This window comes from Myodes glareolus, chromosome 25, assembly GCF_982192425.1.
Source record: "Myodes glareolus chromosome 25, mMyoGla1.1, whole genome shotgun sequence".
In the NCBI taxonomy this organism is placed as follows: Eukaryota; Metazoa; Chordata; class Mammalia; order Rodentia; family Cricetidae; genus Myodes; species Myodes glareolus.
This window is the reverse complement of record NC_142050.1, coordinates 20,180,806-20,193,927: the sequence shown is the minus strand read 5'-3', so window position 1 is coordinate 20,193,927 and position 13,122 is coordinate 20,180,806. Positions and strand designations below refer to the sequence as shown.

The following is a 13,122-nucleotide window of genomic DNA, read 5'->3' as shown; positions in this document are numbered from 1 at the left end:
AGTTTTCCGTCTGACACTTTAAACATCTTTAGTGACTCTTTGGTACATGGCAATGAGAAGCATTAATCACGACTCTTAAGAGCTCCCTCTGGAAAACACCATACTAGTGTGTTTAAATTGTTTCTTTCTTTGAGTTAGCTGCTAGAAATGGACCCTTATCTAGCTTATAAGAGTCAGAGAAATATGTTATACATGTTGGCTTTTAACGTTCTTTTTCTTTTCTCTGTGATTTTCATTTTTGCCCATTATTTGGTGTTTTTATGTTGTAAATGTACCCGTATAAGGTACGTTAACTCAAATTACGTTTTTCAATGCTGGGGATTTCCTTTCACGGCCCTGCACATGCTAGACAAGTGTTCTACCATTGTGCTACATTCTTAGTAGTTTTAAACAAAACCCTTCAGTTAATAAAGTGGAACCGGTTATATTTAATGCTCATTCTAGATACTTCTCTGTCTTACTGATTTTCAGATGTTTCTGTTCTGGAAGTGTACCAGGGTTTTCCTGTGACACAGTAGGCTGTTTCAGAATTCACTGTGCAGCCGTGTCTGCCAACTTGTGATCCTCCTGCCTCACCCTAGTCCGCAAGTGCAAGGATTACAAGTGTGCACCACCACAATGCCCACCCTCCAGTTTCTTTCCCTTTGAGGCACTGGTAGTCAAAGCCCGGTGCTTTGTGAAGTGCCAGACAAGTACTATAGCACTGAACTACATCTGTGACCTTAAGTATGTTATTAGGAGGGTGAAAAATAGAACCTAAGGTTCATATATTGAAATGGAACTGACTATATTTATCTCACACTATATAAAATCGATACCGGATCTCTCCTGGAGACCCTCAGCCATCGCGGGAAGCTCTATAAAATGTTATTTGCTGGATTCCAGTCTAGATTGAACTGGTGAAAATATTAACGCGGGCTTGTTTTATTTTTTTTGTTGGAATATGTTAGTTCTCTTAACCATTTATTTAACATCCAATTTAAATTGGCAAAGGTCATCAGGTTGAATCCATAGAGTATAGCTTCAGGGACCTGGTCTCTAGTTACCTGTGTGGTTAGCTGCAGTTCATTCGGAAGTCAGTTTTTCAACTTCATTTTGGGAGAACTTGGTAGCTTGAACAGATCCTTTTCTCCCCCTATGTGTTGAAAATATTCTTTCCTCACACAATATATCTTGACGACACTTTCCCCTCCCTCTGCTCCTCCCAGTTTCTCTGTCTCCCCTCCCACCCAGATCCACGCTTTTCTGTCTCTCCTTAGAAAAGAACTAATATCTAAGAGATAATAGCCAAACATGATAAAATAAAAGATAATAAGATAAAACAAAACCCATCTCCTCGAAGTTTGACAACGCAAACCAAGAGAAGGGAAACAGTCCAAAGAAGGCACAAGAATCAGAGACCCACTCCTTGGACAGGTCATTTTGACTCAGGCTTTTTTGTTTGCTTGTTTTTTGAAATAAGCGGTTATCTGTGTAACCGTGGCTATCCTGAACTCACTCTGTAGACCAGGGTGGCCTCGAACTCAGATATCTGCCTGCCCCTGCCTCCTGAATGTTGGGATAACTGGCTCGTTGACTCAGGCTTTTTATAGTGTATTGTTTTAGAAAAGCAAAACAGACATTTCTACACAGGAAGAATGAAAAATTTGCCCACAGTTAATAATTTAAAATACCAAGATAGGTTGTGATTTAAAAGAATACTATAAAATTTAAAAGACAAAAGGCAAAGAAGAACAACTAAAACAGTCTAAACCCTAAGCAGTATTTTAGCATGGGGACGTAGCCCACTGGTAGAATGCTAGGTGCTTCCCTAGCACACCCAGATTTCAGTCCCCAGCCCAGCACACCCCACTCCCAAACACACAGAGGCACTCTTATTTTTTAAAAAGACTTAATCTCGAAGGAATTCTAGAGTGACACTCTGTAAGACATACCATCCAGAGACCCTAGATACCTGTCTGGCTTCCACCCGTGAGTAACATCTGGGGAACTGTGAATTGTCATGGGCAGGGCAGGATGGAGACTTGCACACACTCTGCCAGTCTTGCTCCTGGCTGCGCTCTAATGCGGTGTTAGTTTTCAGCAGGGACACTCAGCCAGTGCAGGGCTGAACGCAGTTCAGATTATCTCTGCAGATACTGCTGCAGTGACTGCTGCGGGCTTGTTGATTCTTACACTTGGCTATTTAAGCCCTTGGTTAGTAGTATATGCATAGATTACTTGAGATTACTCCCCAGCCCTGATTTTACCGTTTTGTAGAGTCCCTCAGCCTTTGCCTCTCTGTTCATCACTCAAGGCTCTAAGTTTCTTGTCTTGGTCAGTACTTGAATGTTGATGTCCTCAGATTCTTTCTTTCCTGGATGTTCTTATCCGTTCGCTCATACTCCAGTTTCTGTCTTACTCCCAGGTCTTATTTCTAGCTGGCCTCCATATTGTTCCTCTTATGTCTTCACCAAGTATCTTAAGACATGGTGGGTAGAAGCCATCCCTGGTGTACACACACACACACACACACACACACCTCCTTACATAGTTCCAAAGGTCTTGAGTTCAGAGAAAGTGTTTTGATCATTTCTTCCTGTGAGTGAATGCAGGTCCTTGCAGAGCTAAGCCAGCATCCTGATTCTTGCCTTTGCATCCAGCCTAAGCCTTGTCTGTGTTGTTTCCTTAGAAGCTCTGTATTTGTCTGTTTTAGAAAGTCCAGTGAACACCTCTCACATTTTCCTCCCACAAAACTGGCTTTATTGTTTGTTTGTTTGTTTGTAATCCTCCATGACGTCAGCAGGGTCTTTCTAGATAGACTCAGACTTGAGCCTCTGGTCAGATTCTGAAAGGTCCCTAACCTGGCTTTCTGTTCTGCTCTGGGAGTGATTGGTGCTTTTTGCTTGTATAGTCATCTTTGGAAGTGGTACAGTGGCCCGGATGCTACATGAGATGGTTTTAAAAAGCCAACTGTGGACTGGTCAATGGCTCCACAAGTAAACACGCTCACCGTCAAGCCTGACTACGTTAGTTCAGTCCCTGGGGTCCACATGGTGGAAGGAAGAACTGGCTCCTGCAGGTTGTCCTCTGAGGTCTGCACATGTGTCTCATGGCCTGTATGCACACATACACACACATGCATACACATAGTAAGTGGCTTGAAAAATGAAAAATAAACTAAAAGCTACCTCCACCAATTATACTTACGACCTAACACATACCAGTTAAGTGCTCTGTCCTCAGTGTCCTTATCTCTGTGACACATGATGACCGTGGCAGAGACCACCCAGGCGTGCTTGGCACAGCTGGCACGTAGGAATGGGTGGTGCTGTGCCAGCCCTGTCCAGATCCCACTGTCTCCCGCTGTCATTACCACAGATCAGGGAAGATGTCACTTAATCAGCCTCGCACCGGTCAGGGAGACTAAATTCCTGATTTTCACAGTGTTCCTTTCTCATGATATAGACAGATGATACACTCTTTCTTTAATTATTGATTAATTAATTTAGTTTTTTTTTTTCCCTTTGATTCTTTATGTTCTTGTGTTTGAATCAGGGTTTCTCTGTGCAGCCCTGACTGACTGTCCTGGAACTCACTCTGTAGACCAGGCTGGCCTCGAACTCGCAGAGATCCACCTGCCTCTGCCTCCCACGTGCTGGGAATAAAGGCGTGCGCCACCACTGCCCACCGTTTGCTTTTTAAAAGACAGACTGAAGTTGAGAATTTCTAGTCTTCATGTCGCTGATGCTGCCCTGGGGTTTAGTTTCCCCATTTAAAAAAGTGAAAGTATTGGATCAAATCTCTGTAATTGTATAAGGAAATGGAACAAATGAGCCACGGAAAACCCAGTGCCTGAATCTATGCTCCCTCCTCCCCTCCTCTTTTCCCTTTTGTTATTTGCTTGCGCAAATCTCTCTTTGCATGGGAACCACCTGTGTCCTTAGGGTCTAGAGATGGGGAAGGCTCCCTCGGCTATGTTTCATGCATTTCTCCTTCCCTATGTTATAGTTGTGTGATTAACGGGGCAGGATGATCTCTTAAGTGCCCTACTGAGTCCTGAAGCTGCTGGCTTGGTCCCTTCCCTTTAACCATCTCGATCTTCTCTTTCAGCTTCGACTTCCTGTTCCATAATTTGAATAGTGGGGTTACAGGAAATTCATAGTTATCAGAAATAGTACAGAAGTACAGACTAAGCGACTATTTATAGTTAGACAGCTGGCCAGCACCCATCACACTGTGTGCTTATTAGTCAAAGCAGAGGCCAGCTTTCAGTGCGCTTGGATGGTCTGGGTTAAAATCCCTTGGACCGGAATCAGACACTGGTGCGGTTACAGAGCACAGAGTGTGGTTGGGAAGGAGGACGGTTGAGACCCAGTGTGGGTGTTAGGAGCTGACCTTTTCCCTTCCTTGAACTAATGAAATAAGAAACTCTCAGGAACAGCACTGATTTTTTTTTTTTTCCCATAGGCCTTCTTAATATATACTCCACACTTCTGTTGTGGAGAAACCCAGATTTCCCCAACATTCATCCTTCCTCCTCTTCTTGGTCTCCCAAATCTTCACCAAACCCCAAGATAGATTTGTGCACATTCTCTAGGACTGTGTGGGTACCCAGCCTAGCCCTGCCCAGCAGCATTTGATTACGGTATTGTTCACCAACACAGTTAGTCATCTTTTTTCTTTTTTTATTAAGATCTTTTTTAATATAATATTTTACCATTTTACATAGCTGTCCCTCTCTGTTCCCACTCCCCTCCTCCTGCCCCACCCTTCCCCCCCATCCTAGCCCCCATCCACTTAGTCTTTTAAAGGTATGTTCTTTAAAACATACCTTTTAAAAAGTTAGTCTCTCAGACTAACTTTCTGAGTAGGGTTTGTAGTAAATAATTAAGCAATATATATATATAAAGTATAAAATGAACCAGGTGGCGCATACCTTTAATATTACGAGCACTCACTCAGAAGGCAGAGGCAGGTGGATCTTTGTCAGTTCAAGGCCAGCCTGGTCTATAGCACGAGTTCCAGGACAGCCAGGACTACACAGAGAAACCTGTCTCACTCCCTCCAAAAGAGCCCCCAAAGTTTAAAATGATCTTTCCATAATAAAGCATTACTCTTCATGGTTTCAGCACACACTTGCCCATAATGAATTAACAGAAAGTACTGCTTCTCTGAAGTGGTATTGGTATTGGTATTGGCAGTCTTCCGAACGTATATTTCCTTGACTTATTAGAAGCTTTACTATGTTTGAAGTAGAGAGTTTCCAATGGGCCTGTGTTTTCTAATGATGTTAATTGTTTCTCTTCTTAGCTCGATCTGTGCTGGACCCAGCCACCCGCCGTAAGTCCCTCAGCTTGGTGGATTATGGGTGCTCCATGTAGTACCGCAGTGTGTGGCCCTTTAAGGGCTTGTGTGCAGGCAACGTGGGCAGTTTGTGTGAACAAACCCTGGAGAGAAGTTGAGTTTTAAAATTATCAACTGCCATTTGTTGGACGGCCTCGTATCATAGGTTCTTCACTGCCAATGGGTGTTTACTCTGTGTTTGGGTTGCACCCTTGAGGTGTGAGCACAGCCCGTGAGACTGAATAGGAGACCCAGCTGCAGCTTGTAGCTGGATGGATGGGAGGACCGAGCTTTTTACTAATCCTGATTTTGATGTACTAGGCATGCATAGGAGCAATTAAAAAGCCCCAGGCACCCAGAAATGTAAAGATAACTTTGAGGATGATTAAATAAGATCTGCCTTGCTCAGCAGGATCATATGGCAAAATCCATTTCTCTCAATAGTTGGCTCATTCCCCAGGAGGGTCTGAGTTACGTTCTTGTGTCTTTTCATTTCAGGGGGCTTGCCTGCCTTTCTTCCTTGCTTGGCTTTTTGATACCCTTGGGGGGGGATAGCTCTAGAGATTTAAAAATTGTGTATTTATTTTTAAATATGTGTATTGCTCTTGTTATATTATTTTTCATATGTATGATGCTTTGCATGTACATATGTACATTACATGTGTTGTGCTCAGGGAGCCTAGGAAAGGGCATCTGATCCCTTGGAACTATAGTTACAGGTGATATGAGCCACCATGTGGACACTGGGAATTAAACCTGGGTCCTCTGGAAAAGCAGCCAGTGCTCCTAATTGCCAAGTTGTCCCTCTAGCCCCTAACTAAGTATCCCTTAATGATATAAAATATATATTTGTATGTATTGATTGCAATCTAAAACAAACTGGTTATGAAATTCTATTAGTTCATTTTCTGAAGGAATCTCAAATCTATTTCTGTTCTCCCTGAAGCTACAAAGCCTCCCAGGTACAAATGTGGCATCTCAAAAGCATGTCCTGAGAAGCATTTTGCTTTTAAAATGGCCAGCGGAGCAGCCAACGTCGTGGGGCCCAAGATCTGCCTAGAAGACAACGTGTGAGTATTGGATGGCTCAGGACGCGAAGGGCTTGTATTGAGTGACAGCTGGTGGGCTTGTGAGAGATGGCGCTTCTGAAATGCTTTTATTATTGTACGACCAAGAAACCTGCTTTTTATTTGACTTTGTGTAAGGATAAATGTGGCTGCTTCATTTTGATTTTTAAATACTAAGAAAAAAACTGATTCATTTCAATTTATTTCAAAAAATTTCTTCATACATAGTTGAAGTATTTCAAGGGCTCAGTGGCTCCTGGGGGCTCTTATTTTGGTTTCTTTGGGGATTTTTGTTGTTGTTTTTGGTTTTTGGTTTTGTTTTGCTTTGTTTGTTTTTGAGCATGGTTTCTCCAGATAGCCTTGCCTGCCCTATAACTCAATGTGTAGACCAGGCTGGTGTCGAGCTCACCAGATACCTGCCTGCTTCTGCCTCCCGAGTGCTGGGATTAAAGGTGATTACCACCCGCGCCAGGCTCTCCACAGGGCTCTTGACCACAAATCCCACATAAAAAATACTTGGTCAGAACAAAGTTCAGTTGACAGCTTTCCCAGAGCAATGACTGTCACATTATAGGCCCGTGCCTTTCGCTTCCTGAGGTGTGAAATGACCTGGCGGTCACGGCGGGCTTGTTGCACTCAGACTGCTCTGGGTTGAGCTGAGTGGCTCCCTGGTGGTGGTGTTTTTTACACAGGATGCGTGTAGGTTTGTCACCCTGCCTTGCCACAAGTTTCTACTCTGAAACTGAAACCCCGCCTTTAGTTGCTTTTCATCTGATTGCTCAGGAAACTCGGGACATGAGCTCTTTTAATAATGGATATGCTCTCTGGCTGTGTAGACCGAAGATGAAAATGATGTACAGTCACACAGCAGAGACTGGGCCTTTTCTCCAGCTTCTTATGCATGAATCTCAAGCAGAACTCTTAAGTTAAATTTGCAGTGAACTACGGAAGAATTAGCCACATGGGGCAACAGCTTCCTGCAAAACTGATGCTCACTTAACTCTGTCCATTCCCGTTCTTTCCCCCCAGACTAATGGGCAGCCACTGCCAAATCAGCTGCCTTCTGACTTTTCAGTACCCGGTCTGCTTATTAACACCACAAAGCATGTGGGTTTAGGAAGTTTCTGGGTTTTTAAAGACAGTTCTTTCTCCCTTGCTTTACTGAAGAGTCCATGTCTGAGACTGAATAATGGGATGAAGGTTCGTGTGGAATACCTCACCCAGGACCATTGTCTGACGCCTACTCCGTCTCTTTGAAGCATGGAGTTGAATGCAAGGAAGGGATCAAACCCTTCTAAACACTGCTTTCCAACCACACTTTAGAAGATAAATAGAAGATAAATGCTTCTTGGGAGTAGGGCTCAGCATAAGTGTGCCAGGCTGGGAGCCAGATTCTTTAGTTCTAGCATGGTGGGCATGTCATGTAGGATTTGTCCTGCGCAGTAGTTTGACCCCCCCCCCCCCAAATTGTGGTTGCCCATCTATCAGCTGCATTTCAACAATCATTCTACTTTTTCCATAAAAGATTAATAATTGATAAAATTTTATAATTAGGCTTCAAAACATGACAATGGTCCTCGAGGAAGGGCTTCATAACTGGCCAGGGATCTCCAAAGGGATGCTGGAGGGACTGAGTCCAGTGAGTGGGGTATTGGAAGTGAGGGGAAAGGGTCTGGCTTTAGATTGGGTGTTGTGGATTGGTTCTAAGACCCCGAGTGTGGTCTAAGAACCTAGGGATCAGGAGACAGCCAGAGGCAGAGCAGAAATGTCTGAATATCCCAGACAGGGGGCACATGCTCAGGCCAGAGGGGAGGAAAGTTCTAGAAGGGAGTGAGCTAGACCATACGAGAACTTCTGAGCAATGCAGATAAAGGATTGAGGTCATTTTCTAAGTGTGCTGAGAAAGTTTTCCTACTTACTGTGTTACGATCGCATTTGTATTGAAAAGCGAATTTCGCAGGTATATAAAATGACTCGTGTAGTAGAATAAAGCCATCGCTAGTTGACATGGTGGCTCTACTCATAATTTTTATTTTATGCCTGTCTATCTACTCTACAAAATGTGCAGGTGCATAATAAAAATACGTGTGTCCTTGCACCCCATCTGAGTCCAGGAGCTCGCCGTGGAGATAGATAATCGCTCTAGATTGCTGTGAACGGCAGGGCGAATTTTGCTCCCTGTTGTGTATTTGTTATTTGTCATCGCTGTGGAGAGCCAGAGCTGTTGAGTATTTTCACTGCTCAGCTCCCTCCAAGATGTTTAGGGTAGTTGGAGCTGGTGGCGGGTATGGGAAGCAGAGCTGTATATGAAAATGTACAGTGTTTATGTCGTTTCCTTTAGGGTGTTTTTGCTGAAGGTATGTGATTGGCCAGGGGGCCTTCCCAGTTATAAAGAATAAAGTATTCTTTATTTTAATTGCTGTGTCTGCTTTTGATGTGTTTGGTTTCTTTGGCAGTTTTTCATTGATTGCAAGTTTCCCCGGTTTGATCTGTTTAAAACCTGGTAGGTTGCTGCCCTCTTGTGGGAAGCCTGTGGCAGTGTGCTTCTTGCTGCCTTCCATTCTTTGCTCTGTGATGAACTTAAGTTGATTGAAATAGGAAAGTGTGTTCCAAGATGATCTCTACTTGGAAAGTCACTGGAGTTTGACTTTCAACTCCAACTTTTAACCAACCCATTAGCAGAAACCATTCCTTTTTTGACCACTGATGGAATTTACTTGTCTAATGTGCTTCCGTAGAGTCTGGAACGCTCCTCATCTTCCTGGTGCAGCCCAGCCAGTAATCCTGTGGTGACACTTAGTCCGTCTTCTGTGTGTGCTCACGGCAAATCCTTTTGTTTAAACAGCTGGGGTATGCAGCTGATATGCCTGCACTTTCCTCGTCTGCACTGTGTAGTCACTGGTTTGTTGTGTGATTCATTGTTGTGTATAAACTGTGCCATAGTCATTTTAGGCTTTTTCTTCCGTCCTTCATTCCCTTTTGGCTGTCCTTACCCCCTGTCTCTAGAACACTGGGATTGCGGGCCCAGCATAGAACCTTGCCACACTTCTAAAAGAAGCTATACCCTTTGACTCTGGCCCCTGTTCATTTCCATTCTATTCCATACCAAGGCCTAAATCACCTTGTCTGCTTCTGTCCCTGCAGACTGGCTTGTTTGTGATGTTTCATAGATGTGTTATCTGTGGTCTTCAGGAACTGGCTTTTTTGCTTGGCGTAATGTTTTCAAGGTTCATCCAGCTTGTAGCACGTATCACGTTAATTCTTTTCACAGATGAATGATTTCCTATTACAGATATGCCTCATTTGCTTTGCCCTCTATCAGTTGGTAGATGTATGAGTTATTTCTACTCTCTAACTATCAAGAGCAGTGTTTCTGAAATATTTCTCTGCAGATTTTATGTGGATGTGTTTTCACTCTCTACTTGTACTGAATGGACTTTTCTTTCTGATAGCTGTCTGGCTTTTTAAGGAATTGTCCGATTGTTTTTCCAAAGTGACATCATCAGTTGACCTTTGTACCAAAAGTGTGTGAAGTCCTGGGTCCTCTGTTTGCCTACGCATCTAATAGGAGTGAAGTTGTAGCTCATTGAGTCCATGATTTGTGCCTCCCTAGTTGTTTATAATGTCTTACATTCTTTAAATTTGCCATAGAGAAATGTCCACCCAATCTTCTGTTGTTTTTAAAATCGATTGATGATTATTTGTATTTCCTTTGTGGGTTGTTTGTATAAAGATATTTTTACTCTTTTACTTTCTATTACCTATATCCTTATATTTACAATGAATTTATTGCCATCATTATGTAGTTGATTCTGTTATAGCCAATGGTTTCCCTTCTGTCTTTGTGAACAAAGACAGTTTGTTCTTTGGTGCAACTGTTACAATTATATTCCCTGCAACCACAGCTCAGTTCTAGGTATGAGTTTGGTGGGAATCAGTTGACACCTGTGTGACTTAGTTGGCTATGAGGAATGTATGATAAAGTATTGTGTGGTTTTTTGCAAAATTGTGTGTTACATGTTTTATCAGGAAAATTTGCAGTGTACTAATGTGCACACAGTGCCCCTCTTCCAGCACACACTGCTGAGGGCGTTGCTACTACATTTAATTCTATTAATTAAACACTACCTATAAATTTTGGTTTAATGGTCAATAAAATAAACTGATAGCAGGAAGCCAGTGTGCCACTGTGGTCTTCTGGCACTATGGTCTGTAGACCGCAATGATGCTGGTTGCCACTGTGTCCCCCACCCCACCGTCATCTGTCATTACGATCTGTTGGGTGCAGCGACGTCGGTAATCTCAGGCAGCCCGTTCATGGCTATGGTGAGGTAATCAGCAAGAACAGCCTTCTTTTTGCATGCAGAGAAAGTTTCTGTTAATAATCAGTAGGAAGATAGGAAAATGTTCACAGTGAGGTGACATGGGCATGACCGTTGTCCATTACTCCTCCAGCTTCAGACTTGAAAGTGTCCATATAGAATGCGGCTCCATTTCATGTCACGGTGTCACAGTGACCCTGTGGAGGTGGGGAAGAGAGGGTGTGTTTGGCTCCTTGCGAGTGGTGGGGATCAAGCCCGGTAGTGCCCATGTCTTAAAGGATATCTCAGGTAGCACTGCACAGAGTGAGGCAGAGCAGTAACACTGTCGTTGAGCCATAATGCTTTTATTTAAAAGGCTTTCCTTTTATTTTTGTGTGCCTGGGTGTGTGCACGGGAGTGCAGGCGTTGGTGGCAGCCGGAGACATCAGATCCCTGTAGCTGGAGTTAGAGGAGGTTGGGAGCGTTGGGTCTCTGTATAAGTGGTATGTGTCCTTAACCATTGAGCTCTCTCTGGCGCCAGTGTACCTTTATGTGTAGTTTTTGACTTTATGAAGTATTATTTGAGTTAACGTTATAGTTGATCCAACTAAGGCTGTCTTTATATAGTAAGTTTTTACTTTGCTGAGCTGAGTGTTTGCTATGTGTATAATATTTTGCATTATATTTGTGTGACATGTGTTCATATACTATCTAATTCTAATGAGTTTGTCTTGACTTCTTTTCCTCTAGTTTGATGAGCGGTGTCAAAAACAATGTTGGAAGAGGAATAAATGTTGCCTTGGTAAATGGTAAGAATAATTATTGTACTTTATTGATGTAATCAGTGGGTGTATGTATGCCCCGCACTAAAATTTACCCTTGGCACCAGAGTAGAAAGCACCACTCAGTACTGAAGCCTTCCCAACAAGGGTACCCTCTTGTCCAAACCATTGCAGATGGAGACTCGGAATCTCCTGGTGGGTAGCATGTTTTCTTGGGCATATTGCAGCCATGTGCATTGTGTGGTGAGCTTCTTGTGAAACTGCAAGCCACCAACCTGATACTGAATGGATGCAATCTTGCTGCACCTTTCAGAATTCTTACTAAGGAGCTAGGTAGGCAGGATTAAGGTTGTGTAAAATGACAAGGGATGGTGGACTGTCAGATAAGTAGAGGGGAGAGTAAAGTCATATTTGTTGTAAGTTTTCAGTACTGTCCACATTCTCCTTAGAGGTTATTTGTGCCCCTAAATTCACTGAATCCTGGACATAGTGAGTGTTACAAAAGTAGATCTTAAGCATCCAGCCCACGAAGTGCAGGCTTTCGTGCATTGCTTGCCTCTGCTCAGACACGTGTTTCCTCTGCCTGGGGTGAGTAGACTCTACCAGCGGCAGTGCAGCCAACCCCCAGCAGAGAGAAGCTCTCTTTGCTCTCATCATGGGTAGTATTTATACGACTTTGTACTTTCTTTTCCCCAAGTAAAAATTTTAATGTCTCCTCTATTTAATGGATCTTCAAGATAAAATAAATGTGAATTTTATTTGGAAACAAAAGTTTTACTATAGATTGTTGTTTTTTGCTCTGATTTAAGTAGCTAATGTCTTTGCTGTAGAGGTTATGTGTTGGTGGTTAATGTCGTGGCTTGATGACCTCACAGGAAAGTGAAGTGTAGTACGGAACGGGTCTGAAGTCAGTGAGGCACAGCTGTGTGTATGCTTCAGATCGTAAGTTCTAGAAGCATTCCTTCTGTTGATGAGTTCATGTCCCTTGTTGGGTAAGACCGTTTTTTTCTACGCTGATATTTCAGTTGTGTGATTTAAATTTGATGTGTCTTCTGTCTCTTTCAGGGAAGACAGGGGAGGTACTAGACACCAAATATTTTGACATGTGGGGTGGAGGTACGTACGACTTACCCTGTGTTCCTGCTGCCGATCCAAACCCATGTGAGAGAAGGCTGCCAGTGTTTGCATTTCCGCTTTGTTTCCCTATGTGTCCAGCCATGTTTCAGTGCACTGTTGTGTTGCATGTGGTTTGGCTATGGTAGGAAAGTTGCCTGCGATTGAGATTCCAATGAGATTAAAGGACATTAGCATTCCGTGTTTTCACAGGACAACTGACTAAAAGCCCTGACTCGATTTTGATTTCTACTTGAAAGTCAGATTACTAGAAGACCAGTCCAACCAGTTCACACAGTTTTAGACTGAAGTGGCTTGCGTTCTCGAAAAGCAGTAATCCCATTAACCCATCCTGTTTCTACTTTTGGACTCTCCTATGACAATAGCAAACATTTAGAAAACGCACAGACTTTTCCTTGTAATTTGCTGGACTCGGAACAAGCCACAGATATTTTTCCCTTCCCTGTTTGGGAGTCCTAGGAATAGGAAGAGGTCACCATCAAATACTGGTGAATTTGAAGCAAAGAATGTTAC

The 13,122-nt window shown here is 43.1% G+C and overlaps 1 protein-coding gene across 1 annotated transcript in view; it reads left to right on the top strand.

Annotated features, from left to right (window-relative positions):
• Fam3c (FAM3 metabolism regulating signaling molecule C) overlaps positions 1–13,122 on the top strand; it is a 42,801-nt gene that overhangs the window by 18,370 nt on the left and 11,309 nt on the right. The window contains exons 4-7 of the mRNA XM_085683779.2: positions 5,293–5,322; positions 6,272–6,395; positions 11,444–11,502; positions 12,541–12,591. Coding sequence (XP_085539905.1) covers positions 5,293–5,322; positions 6,272–6,395; positions 11,444–11,502; positions 12,541–12,591 — 264 coding nt within the window. The remainder of the gene's footprint in view (positions 1–5,292; positions 5,323–6,271; positions 6,396–11,443; positions 11,503–12,540; positions 12,592–13,122) is intronic.